The sequence below is a fragment of the Mycetomoellerius zeteki genome, unplaced genomic scaffold (genome assembly GCF_001594055.1).
Source record: "Mycetomoellerius zeteki isolate Tzet28-1 unplaced genomic scaffold, Tzet1.0 scaffold69, whole genome shotgun sequence".
In the NCBI taxonomy this organism is placed as follows: domain Eukaryota; kingdom Metazoa; phylum Arthropoda; class Insecta; order Hymenoptera; family Formicidae; genus Mycetomoellerius; species Mycetomoellerius zeteki.
The window spans coordinates 447,846-471,846 of record NW_017257708.1 but is presented as its reverse complement, the minus strand read 5'-3'; the positions used below and the strand labels follow the sequence as shown (position 1 = coordinate 471,846).

At 34.2% G+C, this 24,001-nt stretch overlaps 2 protein-coding genes and 1 non-coding gene across 3 annotated transcripts in view; 1 reads left to right on the top strand and 2 right to left on the bottom strand.

Annotated features, from left to right (window-relative positions):
• The first annotated feature begins 1,994 nt into the window (after window positions 1-1,994).
• LOC108729012 (collagen alpha-1(XXII) chain) overlaps window positions 1,995-24,001 on the top strand; it is a 26,919-nt gene continuing 4,912 nt past the window's right edge. The window contains exons 1-15 of the mRNA XM_018457914.1: window positions 1,995-2,271; window positions 13,920-13,987; window positions 14,317-14,515; window positions 15,089-15,305; window positions 16,228-16,398; window positions 16,921-16,992; window positions 17,063-17,149; window positions 17,458-17,556; window positions 18,191-18,307; window positions 18,387-18,555; window positions 22,395-22,691; window positions 22,781-22,959; window positions 23,056-23,226; window positions 23,361-23,546; window positions 23,682-23,883. Of these exons, the coding sequence (XP_018313416.1) occupies window positions 13,939-13,987; window positions 14,317-14,515; window positions 15,089-15,305; window positions 16,228-16,398; window positions 16,921-16,992; window positions 17,063-17,149; window positions 17,458-17,556; window positions 18,191-18,307; window positions 18,387-18,555; window positions 22,395-22,691; window positions 22,781-22,959; window positions 23,056-23,226; window positions 23,361-23,546; window positions 23,682-23,883 (2,215 nt within the window). The 5' untranslated portion in view covers window positions 1,995-2,271; window positions 13,920-13,938. The remainder of the gene's footprint in view (window positions 2,272-13,919; window positions 13,988-14,316; window positions 14,516-15,088; window positions 15,306-16,227; window positions 16,399-16,920; window positions 16,993-17,062; window positions 17,150-17,457; window positions 17,557-18,190; window positions 18,308-18,386; window positions 18,556-22,394; window positions 22,692-22,780; window positions 22,960-23,055; window positions 23,227-23,360; window positions 23,547-23,681; window positions 23,884-24,001) is intronic.
• Window positions 3,678-22,458, bottom strand: LOC108729010 (uncharacterized). Its single transcript, XM_018457912.1, has 2 exons — window positions 22,401-22,458; window positions 3,678-5,589 (listed from the first exon to the last, which is right to left on the bottom strand). Exon 2 carries the CDS (start codon window positions 5,294-5,296, stop codon window positions 3,728-3,730), a length of 1,569 nt encoding a protein of 522 aa, XP_018313414.1. The 5' UTR covers window positions 5,297-5,589; window positions 22,401-22,458; the 3' UTR covers window positions 3,678-3,727.
• Window positions 10,284-10,356, bottom strand: TRNAR-ACG (transfer RNA arginine (anticodon ACG)). The gene has a single exon. It is a non-coding gene; the product is annotated as a tRNA-Arg (tRNA).

Here is a 24,001-nt window from a genome sequence, read left to right as displayed (position 1 = left end):
TTTGGTATCACAATGCTAATAATTGGAGTTATCTTCCTCACTTGCATGTCAAATTGTTTCCTGGGAGTCGATTGTGCATCTTCAAATGAGGCGAAGATTACAAAAGTGAATAAATTCACTAGAATAGGTATGATTTTATTGGTCAATACTTAGTGAATTTTTGTAATTTTCACTTCGTTTCAAGATAATACAATTGCTCCCCCCCCCTCTCCCAAGTCACAACACATTGTTGTACCCCTCAGGGCATATGTTCAGATTCTCACCCGAGTGCCACTCCATCCTGTTGTTACTGAACGTTATTTCAAGGATGACATTCGAGTGGAAATCTGAACACACCCCAGGATATGACATATGACAGGCGTATGGAAAGAGTCTGCTTTGTCTTATTTGTTAGGAATTCTGGTGCTGAGTTTCAAAGAATAGTAGATGAGTGTTCATGAGTGGTAATCCGAGGGTCAATTGTGTATTTCAGAGCTGTCCAGGACTGGGTACTTTTGAAATTGAAACGTGTCGATATTCATATATTACTGTTCCTACTCCTCATTTCATTGGAAGCCATGCATTGGCACACAGTTCAGTTGCACACACCACTCACATCAACCGGGGTTCCTAATATTTTTTTTTACTGCTCAATGAGATTATTTTATTTTTATTAGCGATGTGGGCAAATGATATACACCCCACTTCATTGCTGTTTTATCGTAGCATGCGACGCTCGGTCTCAGAGATAATACTAGTCTGAAATCGTTAAAAGTTTTTGACCTCTGTCATTCATTATGTTTAGAAGTATCCTGTTACTCACAGCAAATGTGTTCAAAATATATCTTAGAGATATCTTAAAGATATATTTGGGATATGTGATATCTTTGTATCTAATATTATCAGTGTTGTGCATAGATGATTTTTAGATAAAGATAAGATAAAAATTTGGAAATTTAAATTTCCAAAAAGTGAAAATTACAAAAGTGAGAATAAATTCACTATAATAATTATATTGACCCCAATGAAATTATAAATATTATAGTGAATTTGCTCACTTTTATAATTTTCACCTCATTTCAAGATATACAATCGATCCTCTAGTTTATTTATTGAAACAAATAAATAAAAAGCGCTAATTAATAATCAAGGCTAGGTTTTGATGTCTATAAATAATATTTTCTTTAAATTTTAAATACATTTTTCAGTTATGTAAACTGCGCGCCGATTACTGTCAAACTTGAAACGCAAACATAAACTGAAACTGAAATAATAAAAAATAAATTGATCGTGAAATTAGTAATGGCTGTGTTCAGCAGAGAAAGCAGCTTTGCAACTGCTGTAAAGTTCTTCAATACGATTGGTTCTTGCTTTTGGTTCCTTACAGATCTAAACGTATAATCCAATCATATTGAAGAATTTTACAACAGTTGCAAAGTTGCTTTTTCTGCTGAACGCAGCCATTGATACTAAAATAAGTATCTTAAAATACTGCAAAGAACTCATCGCAAAACAATATTTATTATTAAACTGTTGACTTACAATTTGGTGTCAGATCTTCGTTCAGTCTTCTTATAGTAGTTCCCATAGTTCGAGTTTTGTCGAAATAATAATTTTATAGGGTATTCAACTGATTTTTTGCGATAATGACCACGATGTACTCGATCTCTCTGCTTTTATTATAAACTTATAAAGAAAAGTAGGTTAGTATTTCGGTTAGTGTTTCAATTTGATTTTCGCAATGCACATTTGTGTTGCGGAATGCAATAAGTTGCGATAATAAGTAAATTTTACAATGTTAAGGAAATTTTTTAGAACTTAATGTAAGTTCTTTGAGTTGCAACATTGGCACATTCCATGCGCCTTTGATGCATTGATTCGATGACGATGACCGTCTTTACTCCCTTTGTGACTCATAAGATCAAATCGGTTTCTCCTACTTGAGAGGGCTTCTGGCAGCGGTAGAGGGGCCCGGCGGCGAGGTCCAGCGAACTTATCAGTTGGAGTGCGGCTGCTGTGCAACGTTGTAGATCGTGTTGCATTCTGCATCTCGAATACAATCGTGTTTCACAGCGAAAAATAACGTGTTCTATTTCAAAGGAAGCAAAACGGCCTGATCATTGCATATTAAAACCGGTGCGGCGGTAGTATATCATCGGAAATTCTCTCTCTCCCTCTCTCTCTCCCTTCACCCTTTCCCTGTCAAGCTTCACCGATTCGTGTGTGCGTGTCGGATGCATGACATCGACGAGAAACAACGGGGAACTCGGGGAAGTCACGCAAGCAACAACGGTAACGCGTGGATGTTTTTTTTTTGCCACACGCAATATTACTGCAATATATGGATCGATCTTTTAGCGCGACTTTAATCATGGCACAATCCTAGCTTCCTTGTTCCTTTGTAGAAATCGCTTCACTGTTGTGAATGTTTATTAAGCTCTTAACCACGCTACAGGAAAATTTAAAAAAAAGACAGAAATAATGTTTTTAACAAATATTTATTACAAACATGTAGATTGTTAAAAATCCTAAAATATCTCAATTTTCGGCATTGTATTTTTCTCCCAAAAAATAGGAGCATCGCATATATATACCTAAGTGCTACGGAAAACGACATTTTGGCTGTAATATTATTCTTATAAAAATTGACATACACAGTGCGCGATATTGACGAAGACGACGAAAACAGAAGAGAAATCGTGTAAATGAACGAGTTTCTGAAAACAATTTTTTTTTCTTCTTAGATATCACATACATGGACTCACATGTTCCTTGTAATACAAAAGAAATTTTTTATAAAATGTACAAGAACACAAGAATTATATCTATATTTATATTAATAGCATATGCATGTAAGTAGAAATGTAGATATAAAATAAGATATATATAATCCAGTTTTAGCAAAACACGCTGATTGACGTGTCTATCACAAAATTATTATTTGATCATATAATCAAAAATTAAAAGGGAAAACTTAAGTAACATATAACGTCTAGATCTATACAGTAAGAGTATTATTCTTCCTTTTTTCTTCAATGCTTTTAAAAATTTTTAACTGATAACACTTATAAATTTTACTAGCGTTTTACAAACTCCTACTAATCTTTATAGAGCTGATAACTATGGCGATAATTAACAATTGTGAATTATTCACATTTAAATTTTTGAACATCAAGAATATTTTTCAAATATCTTTTTATATCTCGGTTATATCAGTTGTAAAATATTTTTGTATAATTATTGCTATAAGTACGTTTGGATTTTTTATTTATCATAATAAGCCAAACTTTTTTCTTCACGGAATTGAAATTTCATATATCACGCTGATATTCAATTCGCTTGAAGTATCACACAATCATTTGTTCATTTGTTTAAATAAAGAAAAAACGCAAGTGAAACGTTAGCAAGAAAAAAAGAACGATAATGAAAGTTTGCTCTCTTTTGTCAATTTTAAATAAAGTAAATCAACGTTTACATTATATATATATATATATATATATAGAAAAAATATATGATAAAATATTTCTGTCTTTAAATTTGAAGAAAATTAAGACAATATAAAAGGAAAACGAAAGAATATATATTGGCACATTCATTGTTTGGCCTTGAAAAGATCTAGGAATCGTGTCTTCAAGGCGTGTAGTCAACACTAAGTTTTTGTCGACACACATTCAGTCTAATACAACAGTTACTTTTAATTGTCATTCGCTTTCGGTCCACTGGTATACGGCAGCTCGTCCGATTGCTTTCACGTTTCGAAGAAATCCTGCTGTGTATCCCGAGGATATACCGGTGGAGCATATACCCAGTACTCTTCCAAGTTGTTATTAATTTCCGGTAAATCGTTGTAGAGCTTGATCCCGTAATGCTGCAAATCTTCGAAATAAATACCCAGCTTTTTGTCGAACGAATTTGCCAAAAACTGATAATCGCTTTCAGTCACGGTCATAAATGGTGAATAATCGGACGGTTTAAAATTCGTAAACGCGACGCTGTATTTTTCTGGACAAACATTCGGCTCCAACTGCGAAGGCAATGTAAATGTGTCGCTTATAGCGTTTTGAACTAGTATCTCTCTTTCCATGCGATTAGGCGATTCGTGATTGATATCACTTTGCGTATTTCCCCTTATTATTCGCAGCACTTCCTGCACGTCGTCGTCAACGTTCGAATTAGCTTTCGTCGACTCGGTTTTTTCATCCAGTCGAGACAACGAAGGAGACAAACGCATCGTCGCGTCTGCATTATGATCGTAACTCTTTCCATTATTACTAATTATCTCCACGGAATCTATTAAAGAATTGGTCAACCCAGTGGTTTCTTTGGTCCCTGCAACTTTATCAAACCATCTGATAGAATATCGAGGACATTCACTGGACCGAGAATTTTGTTCGGATATAGATGTCGGTTCGTCGAATGCCTTCGATTGGCAGGCGAGAACTTCGGTATCGTCATCGTCACCGAGTAAAATCTCGCTCTGACAATATATGTTTCTTCTTTCTAACTCGTTTACCCTTCCCGAATTTTCTTTATCGGGGACGCTATCGGAAAAAGTTTTGACAAATACGTCCGTCGAGGTTTGAGAATCGAAATAGTAACGATCTTTGTTCCCTTGGCACGTAATATCGCTAACGGGGATTGCGTCTTTGTACGGCGTATTCGAGATCTCTACGAGACTCTTCCCCACTTCGGTGGTGCGACTTGCTATCGCGTCGCCTTTGGTAGACGCGAATTTACCTACAATGTATCGATTCGCAGCTTCGTGGGGCCGTATACCGTATTGCATGTGACTCTTGTTCACAACATGGTTCGGGAGAGACAAATCGATATTTCCATCGCAGTCATTTTGACGTCTTTCATTTTTAAGGGAATCCGAAGTTTCGCAAACATCGACGAAACACCCGAAGCTGTTTGGCAGTTCTATGTATCTCCGATCTAGATTCACGTCTGTCGTGGTCACACCGTTGAGTTTGAATTTTATGCGTACCATCTCCTTCCGGCGTTTTCCTCTGTTCTTGATCACATGCCTGTGTATCAGTCGCTTGTGGAATCTCAGATCCGAAACGATTCCAAAAGTCATGTCGCACACGTCGCATTTCTGACTGATCTCTCCATCGAGATTCATCTCGGAATGATCCAGGATGTCCATTAGCGATCCTATGGCTCCATTGTGTCGCCATCGCGTGTGCAGAGCGACGTCGCTCTCGCATTTGAAGTCTCTGCCGCATATTCTGCATGTACTCCCGACGATGACGACGCTGCAGTCTCGTAGAGTTACGGCGGCTGGGACGCGAAAGCCTCTTGCGTTTGGTTGCATGTCTGCGCGCTACGCGGATCTTGTTCGTCTGACGGAGAAAATGTCCTCGATCGTCCTCCTTCTTCTTCTGCCTGCCGCCACCGCCACTGCCGTCGTCGCTTCGTCGAGCGTTCACGTCCTCCTGCGAACCCACGATCGCGCGGCGCAGGGCGCAATAACTATTAACTACCACCGGCGATGGGAATACGGGATGGCTCGTCGCCGATAAACTTCGTCTGTCAGCGATAAAACTTCGTCCGACTTCGTCCTAGCTCGGATGTGGCGCCACCTCGTGTCTATGGATACGATGCGACCTAGGTATCGAGATAAAAACGTTTGTCAATTGTGCTCGATCGTGTTGTGTTGATGTGTCGTTATACTAACTCGGAGTGGAGAGAGATTCGACTGTTACCCGATGTTATTGTAATAACATCTACAGATTGATAAATATAAAGATATGTAGTGTGTGTTTGTGTGTGCTTTCTTTTCCTATGATTCCTATACGAAATAAACGGAAGATATTTGAACAATTTAATACGATATAAGATTCGAATCCATCAGTTATTTCTTAACTCACTGGAAAATCACAGACTTTTATAAAACTAGACTTTTATAGAAGTCTGCGACTGGAATCGACACTCCGGATTAAAATAACATACAAAATTAAACGTTAACATATAAAGCTTATACGAACGACAAAGATTGAAACAGCAATCTTTAGCAACATTCGTTTTCACTCACAATTACTATCTCGGATTGTGACATCAGAACCGAGAAAATGTACAATAAAAATTATTGCAAAATATATTAATATGGAAATATATTTCAATAAGCAACACTTACATAGAATTGACTTGTAAAAAATATGCCGAAAACTCCTTTTATTTCATAAGTATAAAGAACGCCAATAATCGGTCAAAGTTAGTTGTTATGAATGTAATACATATTCTTAATTTTTAAATTTAATTATCTCAGATGCAACTGCAGTGCGCCGAAACAGACATTAACCACAATCGATCTGAGATGTTAATAATATATCCTTTTATTTCGTTAATTAATAAGTGACAATATATTTAGAAATGAATTATACATAATAAAAAACGAAATAAGCTATGTTCACAGTTGTCAAATTATTAATATTAGAAGTATAAGCTACGTTCACAGCTGTCAAACTATTAATATATATAGAAGTAAATATGATTTAATTTCTTCCCGAAAAAGATCATTTTTGATATATTTTACATCTAAGTCTATTTTATCGAAAAGTATTTCTATTTTAAAATATATTTTGGTCTTGTTTTAATATACACTGCCAGTATCGAAAATTTATAATATATGTAATATGAATTATATAATAAATTTCCGGTACTGATAGTGTATATTCTAATAGCCTTTATTGTATGTTTTTTCTCGCTTCTAAAGTCATAAATCAATATGGTGATGAATAAGCATTTTGTAGCATTGTGGATCATCGTCCATGATGTATCAGCGATTTTGATCATAAATCACAATCAATACTAGAAATTAAAATGTCTATAACGGTCGAAGCTGGATCTTTAATGCTTAAATAATTCAATGTGAATTATATACAGAGTGTATCTGAAATAATATACACTAATCATACAGTGCTATTCCTAATAAAAAACTAAGTCGAAAAGTCCTGTACCATTTTGCAATTTTCGCAATAGTTAACAAGATATTAATTATTAAAAATCGCTGAATATTGGTTTTCAATATTTTTTATTCAAATATTATCAACTTTACAGAAAAACTGCAACAGACAAAAATCACTTATCTTTTTCTCATGAAACTCTAAGAATTTTTTCAGAATTTTTTATCAACTTTTTAGTATTGTGTTTTCTTATTTTTACCAACATAAGAAAATACGATATCAAAAAACAAATTCTCTGAACAAATTCTCATAACTTTATGAGAAGAAAATAAACAATTTTTATCTGTAGCAGTTTTTCTGTAAAGTTGATAGTATTTGAGTAAAAAATTATTGAAAACCAATATTCAGCGATTTTTTGTAATTAATATCTTATTAACTTGTAATTAATATCTTATTACGGAAATTGCAAAATGGTAGAGGACTTTTCGACTCAGTTTTGTATTAGGAATAGCACTGTATGATAAATGTACGTTATTTTAGATACACCCTGTACATACTATTGTATGTATGTACATGCATTATGTTCTTATACATTCTTCGATTGCCAATTTAGTTTGTTGAATACGGATAAAATTATACACTCTAATAAATAAATAGCAACCGATCTCTATCGTTGACACAGAATATATATATATATATATATAAATATTGATATTTTAATAATTATACCAAAGAATAATTGGTAATGTAATCATAATGCAATAATAATGTAATTATATAATCGTAATAAGATTCAATATAAACATATACGATAGCTTTTGTAAATGTTATCTTCTTTGTTCTTCGTATATATCATGTAAACTTTTTCTAATAATAACATGAGACAGAAATGCTAGATTAAATCGTTCCAATAATGATGAGTTTAACGAATGTTTACAAATATTAAGAACAAAATTATTATTACAGAATCATAAAAAATATTAAAAGTAGTTATTAATTATAGAATACTAAAGATAGTATATATATTAATTATAAAATTTTCAACGTATACATATCCTGCTTTAATACTTAACAATATTCGATATTATTTATTACGCAAATATTTTTCCCGGAAAAAATTGAAGATTCGAAAAGAAATATTTACGCGTGAAACCGTCTATCTTATTTTGATTTTTTTTAGACGTGTACATACTTTAAACTAATCGTAAGAGGCTATTTTGTCTCATAAATCTTCGAAGAAAATAGAAATATTCTTATAAACGTGCTGTTATTAGTCTGACCTGTGTTCTCGTGTTTCGATGAAAGGTAAATAATCTTTGTAGGAGAGATGTTGTTCGCATGCCGGCAAGAAGGAATATAAAAGAACTGACGCCGCTTGCCTAAGCCGATTTTGCCCATGTTACGAGTCTAGAGACACGGTAGTGTCTCGGCGCTGTGTAATGTGTGTTTACACATTTACAGCGGACTTCGTCCGCTTGATAAAGAAAAAATTAACCTTTATAAAGATATTTTGAAGGTGATTTGGAAATATTTAGCTAAAAGAACAACCGGGCATCAAACATTGTGAACATTCCATGTTTAAAAATTGTTCATCCGATGTTACGCAGTAAAAACTTGTATAAAAAATTTGTATGGTTTCATCGTTCGTGCGTCTCATATAGTCATTGGATTATTCATAATTTGATTTTCAAATTTTTCAATAATTTTATTATGATTGTACATGATAAGAATTTATGTGATTATACAAAATTCCTTGAAATGTATTTGTCCTTATCGTCATTTCCTATCATGCAGAAGCTGCGTGAAGAGCGCTTCGGTCTATCCGCTTCGGATAGTATGGGTAGTAAACACAGACTTCTATATGTCTATGGTAGTAAACATGCAGGCATTTGTAATTAATTCTCAAAAATGATTTTTTGGAAAATAAATATATATTGTTGAATTTACAATGAAATAATTAATTAGTCATCAAAAATGATGACAAAGTCATCAACAATTTCATTCCTTAAAAGTGCGTGGGAACAAATGCAAAATAGACATGTCTTATTTTGATCCTTTTTTTGTTAAGAAGGGAGAAAATCTTCAAAGGTGTCCCCTGTGGAGACGGACAGGTTTTTAGATTACTTTTTATCAGTTACATTCCTTTCAGTCCGATCCGTTATTAACAAAGGCAGCCACGCAATAGCAATATATTACCTGACTGTTTCCAGTCTTATTTTGGTCTAGACTACATATAATAAAGTTTACAAAATTTTAGTTAATATTTAAGTTAGTAACAAAAAATTTTTAAACGGTAAGGATTACACGTACAGTTCCTGCAAAGAAAATTAAATTTGAAAGTATGATTAATATTTACACTTCAAATAAACTATACACATAAAAATTGTGTGAATAAGATTATATTTTTGTTTAATAAATTTTTGTAGTTTATTTTATTTGTTATTATTTTTATTGTTAAAAATGAAAATTGTAAAAAATGATTAAATTTCAAATTTACATTTTTCTTTTGTAAGTACTTTAAATATTCAAAGTAATTTATGCAAAGTTTCATTGCGAGTCACTAATTAGTTACAAAGATATAGAATAAATAAATATTTTATTTATTTATTGGACAACTAGTTCATGGATCGAAATGTAACTCTACACAAATAACTTGAATACTATATAATAATGTACTTATATTAAAAAATTGAGATTTTTATGATTTATTTTATAATACATTTTTATATATTTTTATTAGAGGACAGATTTAAAAAATACTAGTATTTATCAAAAAACTTATGATCCAAATAGTAAACTGTCATCAAATTTGTCATATTATTTTTAAATGTGATTTAGAATAACTGTAATTTTTTCATAAATTGTGTAATTTTCAAATTATTTTAAAATTTTCTTCATTACGACATACTCATATACGAAGAACAGTTATGAAAATAACATTTGGAATTTCTACTCTGTCTTAATAATGCCGGATTAAAAAAGAAGAGATGTTGCTTCAAATCGTTTAACTGCAAATGATGTAACAAATGTCGCAAAATACAAGATGTCGCAAAAATGCGAAACTTGATCCAAGTTATCTTTGCATTACGAAAATAGATATCCGTTTCACACAGATAAGTTATCGCTTTGAAACATAATAATTCTCGCACTCTTTTGCTAAGAAATTTTGACAGTTATATATTTTCAAGATGTATGATCATTGAAATATATGATCGTTCAAATATACATTTTGATTAAATACCAAAAAAGAGAATACAAAAAGGTTGAAGCAGACCAATGCAATTTATCTTTAAAAAAGTCAATAATTTCGATACCACTGTGAAAACATGAAATTTCTATCTCTATATCAATTTGTACTTTTTAAAAATTTATGTAATTTCAAAAATATGACTAAGTCGATCCTGCCAGGATTCGAACCTGGAATCTTCTGATCCGTAGTCAGACGCGTTATCCGTTGCGCCACAGGACCGTATTAAAAACCCTTTCTTTAGTACAGATTCATCAAATTAAAACATGAATCTATATTTTCAACATTACAATATATAAATTTATTACAATATATAAATCTGATATATAAATCTACTATAATATATAAATCTATGATTAAGTTAATCGGAGTTTGATCAAAATCATCTGATTTTTCATTCAATATGATATCTCGTATTTGCTAACATATACAGAAAAATATCATTCTATTATTAACAAAAATGATTACTCAATTTACTTTCGTCCTTTTAAATAACGGTTAAATAACTTTAATTAAGAATATTTTTTTTATAATAGACTTAAAATATATTTTTGAAAAATTCATTATTATGTAGGGTAGGTGGTCCAACAGTGAACCAGTAGTACACTATGAACCATTGCGATATTTCGTAATGTGACATTACCAGATTGCGCTGTTATCATGTAGCGACTTGCATTTGAAACCTTCCTCGGCTCTCCAGTCGGCTAGCAAATTGCCCCAAGGATGACCATGTAATATCACATTTTAAGAATTTTGGGTTGCAAACCCTGGTGAAAATCTTCTCATGATGAAAAGATTTGGAACAGGTATATACCCATTTTAGATGGGTACCCTTCTAAAATGGGCATATATCCATGGGTCATGGACATTTTTGGAACTACCTATGAGGAGATTTCCATTAGGGAAGTAGGTTTTTTCCGCATTTTTACTTACAGTAAATAAATATTTGTTCAGTAAAAAGAATGATTGTTAAATCAAATTAATGTTTCTTGTATCAAATAAATATATCTTTATATTTTTAATAAATATTTAGTTGGCAGTATTGAACTAAATATTTATTAAAATTGATTATATTTTTTTTCAGTGTGGCTAAACTTCAAAAATAACTTAAGAGTTATTATTTACAGTATACAACTAAATTCATAAACTGTATGCTAAAACTCAGATCTTCAACTTAATAACTGAGAGAAATATAAACCTCTGAAATTTACATGGTTCATTGTTAGACCACTTACCCTACTCAAAATAAGAATTTATTTTGAAGGATATTATAAAATTGATCGAAGAAGCGACTTTATGTAATAAGCAAATCAAATTTATTTTGAACAAGAATTTTTAATCAATGATGACTGAGATAAGTTGCAATATCAAGCTGTGATTTACGTTTTTTCTTAGGTCCTATCATGATTGATCTCGAGTGCGTTGAAGGGGAGGTAATTTACGATTTTCTCGATTTTCTCTGCGGGAAAATTGCTCCGAGTGGATGTCAAACTTTATTATACCGCGAAAAATATAGCTATAGGTAAACCATTATTTGTAATGTTTAGTTAGTTTTCTTAGGATATTCCCGTGTAAGGTAACCGTTGTCAATCTTAAGTTTGATCTCAGATAACGTTAATATGGGAAGTTTCTTTGAAGCATTTTATGTCTTGGCGCGCGACGTGGCGCCGGCTTTATCTTTACCTAATATGGAATTGTTGGTCACTCTCGGGTGGCGGCTTGGGTGTTTGCTATTTCCTTGTATGGGTGTATTTTGTAATCGTACCGCTTCTAGCCCCGCGTTTTTACCTAATATGGAATTGTTAATCTGCCTCGAGTGGCAACTAGGGTATGACGCAGATATATAGATTTCGCAAGCCTAGCGTTTCCAGCCTCGCATCGGGGTTGTTGTTCTTTTCTTCTTGAGTGGCATTTCTTTCAAATTTTTAACAGAAGACTGCACTCGAATCTCATAAATGCCATCATCAGTCGCGGCGTGGAGCCGTCTTTCGAAAGAAACGAATCGTGGCGTCTACGGGATGTAACAATATTTATATTAAGAAGAAAAGTTCATAATGAGTAAAAATCGGGACTTGAGTAGAAATAGGGACATTCACCTTACTGATTGTAAGTATATCATAATACTAACCTTTTCATTGCTCCAATAGCTACGTTTACACCGTACGCTTAGTCCGCAACCTATGCGATAGATGTCTTTCGTCGCCTCGTGTAAACCGCTAAAAAGTCATTTTTAGAAATTTTTTTTGAAGTATGCAATGGATCGTTTAAAAAGTTTTTGATGTTTTACTACATACATTAAAGAATAAAAAAAATTTTTTTTTTCTATGTAGTTCATTTTGTAACTTTTATAAATAAATGTTGACGCAGCCTCATTGCCGGAATCGTGAATCGATAGGAAATCTAACGCCTTTTGTATTTGTCTGAAACAAAAGGACAAAATGGTTTCTTATTTTGTATGATAGTACCTTGTCGATGAATCTAAAAAATAAGTTAAAAGTTGAAAATTAACAAAATGGCGGCACTTTAAAGACATAAGTACGATTTTGACCCCAAAAATTTCAATTTATTTATGCAATAACAATTGTTTTAATTAATTATTTTACTAAATTTATAGGTTCATCAACAAATTATAACATTAAACAATATGTGTGCACAGGGACAACTCGATCGATGGAATAGTTTCTGAGTTATCTTTCCACCAGTTTCGAGAAACTAGTTTCGAGAAAAACGCGTTTAAGTTTTCAGTATCAAAAAATAAAAGAGAAAAGTAACTTACAGCTAATTCGTTATTTCAGGCCCATATAATAATCCTTCAACTTCCTCGTAGAACTCAAATGCAAACTTATACCTGTCTGAGAAAACATCTGCCTCTATTATTACCGTTGACCGAACTGAACAAAGTCTCAGCGCGCGCACCGCCACGCAGTCGTATATCTGTGCATCATAAATGGGCTGTAGCTTCCTAACTTATTCGAATTTCGTTTGTAACTTTGGAAATATATTTTCTACATTTATTACTATCGATTAAAGCAAAAAAATTTTTTCGATTTTTTGAACCAGTTACACAAGGCGACCCCCTTAATGTACAGAATAAATTAAGGGCACGGTATAAATGTAGTCAATGTAAACGAATAAAACTGAGAAATACATGATTATGTACGAGTGTTTGACAAGCGAAAGTCATGTCAAGAGGGATGAAAGTCGCTTCGCGTGGAAGTCGTGCGCCTCTTGGCAGGGGGGGGGGGGGGGGTGAGAGTCGCTTCGCGTGGAAAATCGTTAAATATATTTTAAAGCAAGAAAATTTTTATTTTTAAAGCAGGAAATCTATTTTAAAACAGAGATTTTTTGTTTCATGTAGTAAAAATGAGACGTCAATTTTCAAACTTTTTTGTTAATAACTTTTTAACGAACAGCAACCACCACTAAAAACCTGTCGGAGGTCACTCAGAATCATGACAACATATGTCAAGGTCATTGAAGCCCCTTTTCTGAACATTTATCAAATCGAATATATTTTAACGTATTTAAAAACTGTGAGATGCAAAAATTTTAATGTTTTAAAAATCACCTACATATATTTTTCAAAGATTTTCCTTTATAAATGCCATTAGAACTTCCTATATCTATTGAATTTGTCTACATCAAATGTTCTCTCTTCACCCCATCGTTATACGTAATTTTATATTTAATTAATTTATATTTTCGTTTAATTGTCTAGGAATTCATTTTAGAACATAACAAATACTAATTATTATTTTTACCGTCAACTATCGACGCTGTTTCAGATTTATTCGGTTGCGGCAAATGTATCTGCAAACATGGATATTTGCAATAGCGCACATAACTTACGCCCGTAAGTATTTTTCGCGAAGATGGCTGATTTTCTTTTAGGAGACACAGTTGGCACAAACGTCACTCTAGTCTTCTTGGCATTCAATGAATAATAAAGATAACGACATTTTTCGATTATCAGTGGTTTCCATTTGTTGACATAAATCGACAGGAAAGTATCGTTTTATCTTTGTTACTCACTGAATGTTAAGATAAGATAAAATAATGCTTATGTCGACTTGTGTCACCAAAAGCACCCTGGAAAGCATTCTGTCTGCTAAAAGGAAAGCAGTCGGTATTATGGAATTGCGTACAGCATTCACAAAGCTCGTGGTGCCATGTTTCTGTTAGAATACGTCGTCGCCAAAAGCGGGCTGTGCAACGGCTACAAGTCCGGCGTAGACGATCTTCAGACATTCGAGTTTATCAGCAAGCTGAAATTGGATCTGTTGGACGCGCGTTACAGTGGCATGACGAAGGTCCGAGGCAGTAATCGCATGCAGACGGCATACCGGCTGGAGAAAGACACTGATGTCACCCTCCCGACGAAGTATTCAAATTAGCTCGCGTAGAAACAACGGCCTAGTCCGACTTGAGCCGTAGACTCCAATTAACTCGGCGATTAATTCAACCGGCAGAATTGCTTAAAGCAAAATTTTCAATTATGTGTAATGCGTTGCCTCTAATCTAAAAATTCAATATCGATGAAAATATGGTAATCGTCGATTACACCGAAGTTGATTAAAATCCTTAAGTCCATTTCTGCCAATGTAAATTAATTAATATTTGATCTCGATTAACTTACTTGTTATCCTCTTTTAGTTCTAAGAATTAGAAAAAGATAGACAGTAAATTAAACCAGACTAAAATTAATTTACATTGGAAAAATGGACGTTAATCAGTATGAGCTCTTTACGCAGAATTCACAAGAGCTTTAAATTTGTAATTTAAATATTTATCTATTTAAATGATAAATCGAATATAGTATTGAAATTTTTTTCGATTAATTAATAAATAATTAATGAATAATAAAATTTGTTAGTATAACCTTCAATACGTTTTCCTATTAAAAGGTATCGATTAATGCCAATCTTCCTTTTATGTCCTTTACATCCTTTTCCAGAGACATCATACCCAGCGGGCTTCCAGAGGAGTTCTCGTTGGTGTATACTCTGAGAGCTAGGAAATCACCGAAGTATCCTTGGCATGCTATTAAGATTGCGGACGCGAACGGTGACGCTCAGTTTCTCATCACAATGAATTCCAGGAAGCGAACACTGGATTTTTCATCGATCAACCACGAGGGAGAATTACAGACGGTTTCTTTCGTGAATGATCGCGTGAGTGCCATCATTTGCCACATCCATCATCGTTCCAGAATAGTTTGTTTGTTTCGCGCGTGACAGTCCTCTATTCCTAAAATAAACGCTTGGCATCACTAAACGGGACACTTGAACGACGAAGGCAAAATCGTCGTGGAGAATCGTCTGAATTAATAAATCGTCGACGTTTTTTTTGTTTGGAAAAAGCAATATTTATATCTCTCTCTCTCTCTCTCTTTATTGGAACATTATATCGCTCCAGAAAAAGGATTCTTAAATTGAACACGCCCCGATTTGCGATAACACGATGTGAAAAAATGCGATGTAACACGAAGGAAACAAGTCGTAAATTCTGTCGAGTGGATCGTTTCTTAAAAGTACCGAGAAGAAAGAGAGAGAGAGAGAGAGAAAGAGAGCCGGAGCCCGTCGTCGTTAAAACTGATCAATTATTATGCATGAGTGTTTTACCCCACGAAATCATTACGTAAGTTATCGCGTGAGATGCGTGCCAAGTCGCAAAAGTATAGGCGCGTGAATTGTATCGTCATGCTATTACACAGAGCAGATATAACGGATGTAAGTCACGTCGCTTCATGCGCAAATGTCACTTCAAAGGGTCTCGGACGTTAGAAATTCTAACGTCGCTCACGTGATAGAAAACAAGTGTCATGCTATGCGATCGATAATACGATAAGAGAATGTCACGACGCGCTCGGAACCTTTGATCGATGAGAATTGCAAGCGCGTTTTGAAACAGCATGGATTTATGCAATAAATATGAAACTCGGAGATCTCTCAGTAATAAGTCTTACTTAGAACTCATTTGTCTCTTTCTACATCATTATCCTGTCTATAGGATGGATTAAGATTTGATTAATCGCAGCTTATGTCATTGATGGATAACAACGTGGAGAAAAATGTATGATTTCTTATAAAATAGGTGTTCGACAGAGGTTGGCACAAGGTAAACTTCGGGGTATTCAAGGATAAACTAGTCCTTAACGTCGACTGCGAATTCGTTGGTGTGGAAGATTTAAAACCACGCGGTTCGATTAAAGTCGACGGGGATCTGTCGATAGCTAAAATGAGCAATAATAAGATTACTGTACCGGTAAGACTCCATTATATCAGATTTGCATGCGAAGCTTAATTTTTAACGTCACATCAGATTCACATTTGTGCTTCTTAATTCATTATTCAGTTTTATTTTTTTTTTTAATTCTTTAATTAATAATTAATTTTTGAACTAATTTCGAACTATCTTTAAAAGTAGACTTATAAGCATGTACGAGTACATCTAATATTCACGAATTGCATCATTATTAGTGTCACTGCGAGGAATGCGCATTTTCTAGAAATAAAGTTACGTGTGCGACCATTACAATTAAATAACCCGCTACTTAATTAACAGCTTCGTACAGAACGAGTCTGAAACCAAGTAGGACAAACTGAATTTAATATTAGAGTCTTGGCTCATATCCAGAATGCACACGCAATGTTAGAATTCCTACAAGTTGAAATATTATTATACATATACGAAAAAAATATAAGAAAGTATACATTTTATAAAATATTAAATACGATATTCTAAAATTATAAATGTATGTTATTATATTATTTGTATTACCTTAAGATTGACTTGCAATGGATGGTTCTAACCTGCGATCCAATGAGAGACGAGAGAGAAACGTGTAAAGAGCTACCGGTAAGATTTACATATCAGCAAGATTTAACAGTTTTGCAAGATCTGACTAGTGTAATATACGTGACCGTAGAAAACCATAGAAGCCGCTTCGCTTAAAATAAAACCCACCTGCGATACGATCTGTCCGCAAGGATCACCTGGATTTAATGGATCAAATGTAAGTCCTTTCTTTGTTTTACATTTATTAAATATTTATGTATATCATAAGCAAGTTTTCAGTATTAAAACTGAAGGACCAATAAAATTTTGATTACTTATGAAATTAATCATAATCACTAAGATGAATTGTACATCTTTTTTAATTAATAAATTTCTTTAGGCTCAGACGAAATAAATCAATGTTGAATCATACCAATATGAGAGCCGACACATCATTTTTATTTATTAAATGTTGTGCCAGTTAAAATTCCATGAATTTTTTGTTTTCTTAATAATTTCCGAGGTTGATAAAGAAAATTATATCAGGGATTTCCCGGTCCACCTGGACCACCCGGAGCACCGGGACTGTCGGGTTCACTTGGATTTCCAGGACAACCGGGGCCGCCGGGTGAACAAGGAAGGACAGTACGTTTACCTTATTTATTTTAAAAATTATAATATAATAATATATAAATTCATTTTATATATTATATAACTAAAATCATTATATAACTACTTATAAAAATTATTCATCATAAAAATATTCATAACTCATTGTCAGAGGCGAATCCACGATGGGGGCCATGTCTTCTTTCTTACAAAAATGTTTATAGTAAAATGTTATATATTATATTTTTAATATTTCTGAAATGCATAATCACAGTTTTAATATTCCAAAAATATTTTTTAGTTTAGAAAACTCCTAGATTTTTACTGCTTAAGGCTTACTGCTCTATTATAGACATCGCATTATGCAAAAGTGTATACTGCGGCTTTTATTTTTCGCCCGTCGCGTCGCAAGTGGAAAAAATTTTCGTTTGCGACGCGTAAATTAAAAAATAAGAACGAAAAGGTATGGAAATTGTTGAAATTTTCTTTTTTTTTTTGTGTTTTTGATTGTTGGCACATGAAGAAACTTAGTAACTCAAAATACAAATCCGCCAATGGCTCCCACTTAAGAAATTCCTGGATATATTTCTGTTGTAACTAAAATCATTTTTTACCTTCACGTAAGCAGTAAGAATGCAAAGGAAGGAATATAAGAAATGTATTTTATCAGGGAGCTCCAGGTAACACTGGCGCTAGAGGTTTTCCAGGATTGCAAGGTTCTAAAGGATCGATAGGACCCGCAGGATCACCGGGCTTATCAGGATCACCAGGTCGAAAGGGCGAAAGAGTAAGCACTAATGCTTTTAAATTGAATATGATAACACGTGAAAACTTATTTATAAAAAAAAATAAATCCTCTCTAATAGGGCGATATGGGATTTCCGGGTCTGAAAGGAGATCAGGGTCCTCGAGGGTTTTCAGGTCCGCCAGGAAATGCGGGCGATTTTTTGCATGGATCGCCAGAATACAGGGACGAGAAAGGAGTCAAGGGTGATCGAGGAGACAATGGCATTCAAGGACAGCCGGGTGAAAAAGGTATAATACGTTATTTCTTAGAAAGGAAACATCAGATAAGTCACTTAATTAAGATAGATTAAATCCACTCATGGAACACTGACGAAGTAATTCGATCTCGGGAGAAATCGCGTCGAGATGTATAATTGGATTATTCTGTGTCGGCGATAGAGTAAGAGAATGCTACCGAATGGATGCTCGATTAATGCACTTGTTGTCACTGCAACGTCTAAATCAATTTATCGTCTAAATCTCGATCATGCCAGAATGAATATAATATCCTTACGTAATGCATGTTTCCAGGTTTTAACTGTGAATAATTTTTAAATAAAACGTGAATACATATGTTAAACTGAAAATTGTTTGGTCAACATTGATCATAGATTTATCATAACGAGATGAGACAGTGATTTTGCGTCGATATTAATTTGTTAGTTCAAATGTTCGACTCGGCTGTATAGTCGTGTTTATAGTCTTTTTATTAACATTGCACATTATAAAAAGTCACGATTCAAATAACGACTATTAAACGATTCAGACGACGCGTGACGCATGATATTCCATGTATCGTTGACCCAGATGTGTTCATTCACAGTCATTGTAAATCAATTTATCGCAATCTGTGGTAATATTTGCTTATTTATAAATAATTCAAAATTATTCGCTTATAAGTACCTTAAAAGTCAAAATTAATTGCGCAAAATAGAGAAAAGAATTTTATTAAAAATATTTATTATTAAATATTTAGATAATTGACTCAGAAGAAGAATGAAATTACTAACAGAGGAACACAACTATCAAGAAAAGGAACGAATATATGTTCAGACCTCTTGATGGACAAAGCGCCCTTGCGCGAAAGTTATTTTGGCGCCCCCCGCTAGATAATCTTTTTTTCCAAAGAACGTTCTTATGGGCATCTGAGAAAATGATTCAGCTAACACGAGAAAAAAAGAAATATATATATTTAAAACATTAAATTAAATCTGACAAAAGTAAGTCCTAACAAAAATAAAAATTGGAGCATAGATTGAATGTAAGAGGAAAGTGACAAACATAAGCAAAGTTTCTATAAGGCATAACCCAGTGAGAAATAGGAACAATGAAACGTAAAAGAGGCGTTTATCTTGTTGTAGCCCTCGAGTGCTACCACGATTTAGTCTTGCATTTCAGCATCGCAACGAGCTCACGGAAATGCAAAATTATGGATGCGTTACGCATGAAACGCATGATGTCGTTTTATCCTTCTTTATTATTTGGTGAACAACAAGGACAAATGGTACATCATGCGCTTCATGCGTAACTCGGAACGCACCCTATTATCGACAAGGGAAATTTCACAACTGTTCGGAACTGATTTGATTCTCCATGAAATATGTTATTAACAACTGTTTAACAACATATTTCATGGAGAATCAAATCGGTTCCGGACGGTTGTGAAACTTCCCTTACAAGAAGCAACCTTTGCATTTTGGCATGGCCAACGGCCCGCGAAAATGCAAAGCTGAAAATTCAGCAGCACATGCGGATTAAGATCGCACACACGCCGAACGATTCCTGTGACCATATATGGTCACATCGGAAATCGTAATTAGACACCGCGACTCCTTTATATTCGATTGTCTAATCGTAAACTGCGGGAGTTTTTTCATAAGTAAACTTAACGACATGTTACGCGCGTCGCAAGCGACTGATGTCTAATTACATCCCCGATATCAACTGGTCTAATCATCATCGCGAACACCAAGATTAAAATTAACGCATAGCCACGAAGTACTAACGCGAACATCAACTAGCATTAATGTTATACTTAATCGAATAATTGTGAATAAGGATTAAGAAAAAGGGGATTATTTTTAATAAAATTGTAAAAAAGTTGTTAAATGAGTACTCTCTCGTCGCCCTTCGAATACCATCCTCAGCGCTCCTCGTGGATTCCAATCCTGCAAGTGGACCGAATCCCAAAATTATATCTTATTGCACCGAAAGGTACAACAATTTCTTAAAACATTTCTTGTACATTTTGCTGTGTGTGTGTGTGTGTGTGTGTGTGTACTTTTACACTTCCTAGAATTTTTGTATATATTTGTCACTCTCTTACATTCGACTTACGTTTCGATTTTTATTTTCGGGCAATTGATGTTAGTACTAGTGAATTAATTTTGAAAATGGTGTCCCCTTGTGCAATGCACAATTTGCATATGGAGCAGGCCTGGATGTGACCCTTTTTGATTTTGATGAACTTTTATATTATTTTGTATACGAAAAGTACAAGGAACACGTATTTTTTTATATGTGTCTGCACTTTTAAAAGAAAGATGAAACCCCCCTTACTGTTAAAAGAAAATCCGTATTTTCTTTCAATTAAAGCAAATATCGAAACTATAACAGATAAAAAAAATGTTCTCAATGAAAGTTGAATAGTTTGAAGAGTACTTTACAATTATAATAAAAAATTCCATTAATTTATTTTTTAACATATCTTATTACTTGTCTTATCTTTATCTCAAAATTTTGAACTCTTTTTATGACGACAGGAAACGAAAGGATATTTTAATACGAATTTAGTCATAGGATATGTTACAAAAAATATAGAGATCCTACAGATGATTAGTCATATTGTAAATAGTACTTACACACAGACGATTTACGTGTTATTGTGACACATCATTACATACCACTACATCAATATCTCATGCGCCATACCACTGCATCAATATCTCACACACCATACACGTAAATTTTCGTATAACAATAACATTTTAATTAGACATCTAAGTCCAATTTTAAGAACTCTACGTTGTTTCTTCGTACAAATTACTAATTGTAAGTCTATGGACTACTATTTCGTAAGTACAAATTACACAACTTTTATATAAAGCAAAGGTTGTCACTGGTTGTCACGACGTGACAGCTGTGGAGCGCCATATTGGATTAAGAAATGATAAAAAAGATCTCAACAAAGAGGATTAGATAGAGTGGAAGGTTCTTATGAAATCATAATATATTTTCCGTATACTGCTATCAGTGCTATCTTGTGAGACTGATGTTGCATTTATTAATAATAATAGCGACAAAAAAATTAACGAAGCCGAACGAGATTCGAACTCGGTACCCTTCATTTTCCTACTTATGCATTAAAGCTGCACGGCCACGAAAACTTCATTGTAACTAATATTCCGTTCTATCTATATAAAATAAAAATATAATTAGAAACGTAATTGTGCATCGGACTCGACAGATGATTTTCGTTACGATATACGCGAACCTTTTGCTCTATCTAATTCTCTTTGGATCTCAATTTCGAAACTTTTTTTATCATTCTCAGCCTATATAGACTCCATTTCACAGATACGTATTAATGCGTATACTTTAATCCCGAAAAGAGGAAAAAAGTAATTGTTATACAAAAATTATATGATTAATGCCCGTTTCTACCAATGCAGTTTAACTTTAATCTCGATTTAACTAGGTAACGTCATCTTTTTCTAGTTTTAAGAATAAGAAAAAGATGAAGAATAAGTTGAACCGAGATTGAAGTTAATCTACATTGGTAGAAACAGGTCTTAGTCAGTAATATAGACGATTTTAGGACAAAAAATTTGAAAGTTTTAATTAAAAAAGTTAAACTTTTTGTTCCTAATAAAAATTTAAAAGTATTTTGAAATAAAAAGTGGAAATAGGAGTGACTGAAAAATATGATATTTTTTAAAATTAAAATGCATTGTTGTAAAGTGTACCAAAAATTTCTAAAATACAAATTTAAAACATTTTTTATATTTTTGACACTTGGTGTTATCTTATAAGAGAAATATCATATAAAAAATGTATCATTAGACCATTATAAAATTCAACAATTTTAGGCGAACCTGGAGACAGAGGATATCCGGGATTAGATGGATCCCGCGGTCGTGACGGTGCATCAGGTCTTCCTGGTTTTCCGGGACCTCCTGGTCTTCCGGGACGTCCTGGACCGAAAGGCAACACTGTATATACGAACACGTCTAGTATTCCAGGACCACAAGGTCCTCGTGGTATAATAGGGCCGTCAGGACCATTAGGTCCACCAGGACTGCCAGGACTGCCAGGATTGCCAGGGCCTCCTGGTCCGCCAGGCCAAATGGGTCCAAAGGGCGATATCGGGGAACGAGGTCGAGATGGTTCGCAATCTGTTAATTAAGAATTAAACAAATACACTAATGATAATTCTTTTTATACTTATAATAAAACTGAAATATTATCCTTTAAGGCACACCGGGATTGATGGATAATAGCGTCGTATCGGGACTGCCTGGTCCGGAGGGACCTATCGGACCTCCTGGTGATGATGGTCTCCCAGGTGAAAAAGGAGAAATTGGACCAATGGGTCCTTCAGGACTATCGGGAAATCCAGGAAAGGATGGATATCCAGGATTACCGGGACCGCAGGTATTAATTTTATTACTTCAGATTTATATATATTTATACTCCATTATTAGTTAAAATAATGTACTTTTCATAATATTCATTGTTGCACGCAATAAGGGACTTCCAGGACCACGCGGAGAACCGGGGTCTCCAGGACCTCGAGGTTTAGATGGGTTTGCAGGAAAACCAGGACAGCCAGGTCTTGATGGAAAACCAAGTCAAAAGGGTAACAAAGGACAGGAGGGTAAACAAGGTCCTGCCGGACCTCGTGGGTTACCAGGGAATTTGGTAAGAGGATGAACGAAATAGATATTACAACATTAGACAGTCTATCAATTTTATATTTCGAATAACGAACCCATGCAATTAACTAATGTAATTTCAAAATAATAAATATTATATCGATTAATTTATACATTTAGGGCTCAATGGGTTCACCAGGCGCACCAGGTATACCAGGATTAGAAGGAAGACCCGGTCTACCCGGTCCTTCGGGATTAATAGGACCACCAGGACCTCCAGGCCCTCCCGGTCTTCCAGCTGCGAATAGTAGCTATGATAGTCCCGGCCTCGAGGGACCTAGAGGTCCACCAGGTCCTCCAGGCGTAGTAAGTATCTTGTTTCAGAGAAGAAAAAAACAGAAAGATGATCAAATTATATATAAATTATATAAATTAAATTATAATATATAAATTAAAATTATATAAATTAATAAATCTTAAAGTCCCAAATAAACGATTAAGCCAGGTGAAAGAGGAGCTCCTGGAGAACGAGGATTAGAAGGTCAGATAGGACCACCTGGAATACCTGGTAAAGACGGAGCGCCTGGATTGCAAGGTTCCCCCGGGAACAGAGGTCAAACGGGATTACCTGGACTTCAAGGTCTACCGGGACGTAGTATAAGCGAGGCGGAAATTCGCGATATTTGCGCCACTGTCTTAAGAGGTGATTTTTACTACAGATTATTTCTAAACATAAAAGCTCGTTGACATTTAACTGATTTTCCACTTATCGACTCTCTTCATTTTTGTTGTGAAAATACACTGAAAAAAAAGATTGGCTG

What these genes read in the sequence shown, in the direction of transcription:
- LOC108729010 (XM_018457912.1), bottom strand. Translation starts at nt 5,296, where the DNA reads ATGCAACCAAACGCAAGAGGCTTTCGCGTCCCAGCCGCCGTAACTCTA.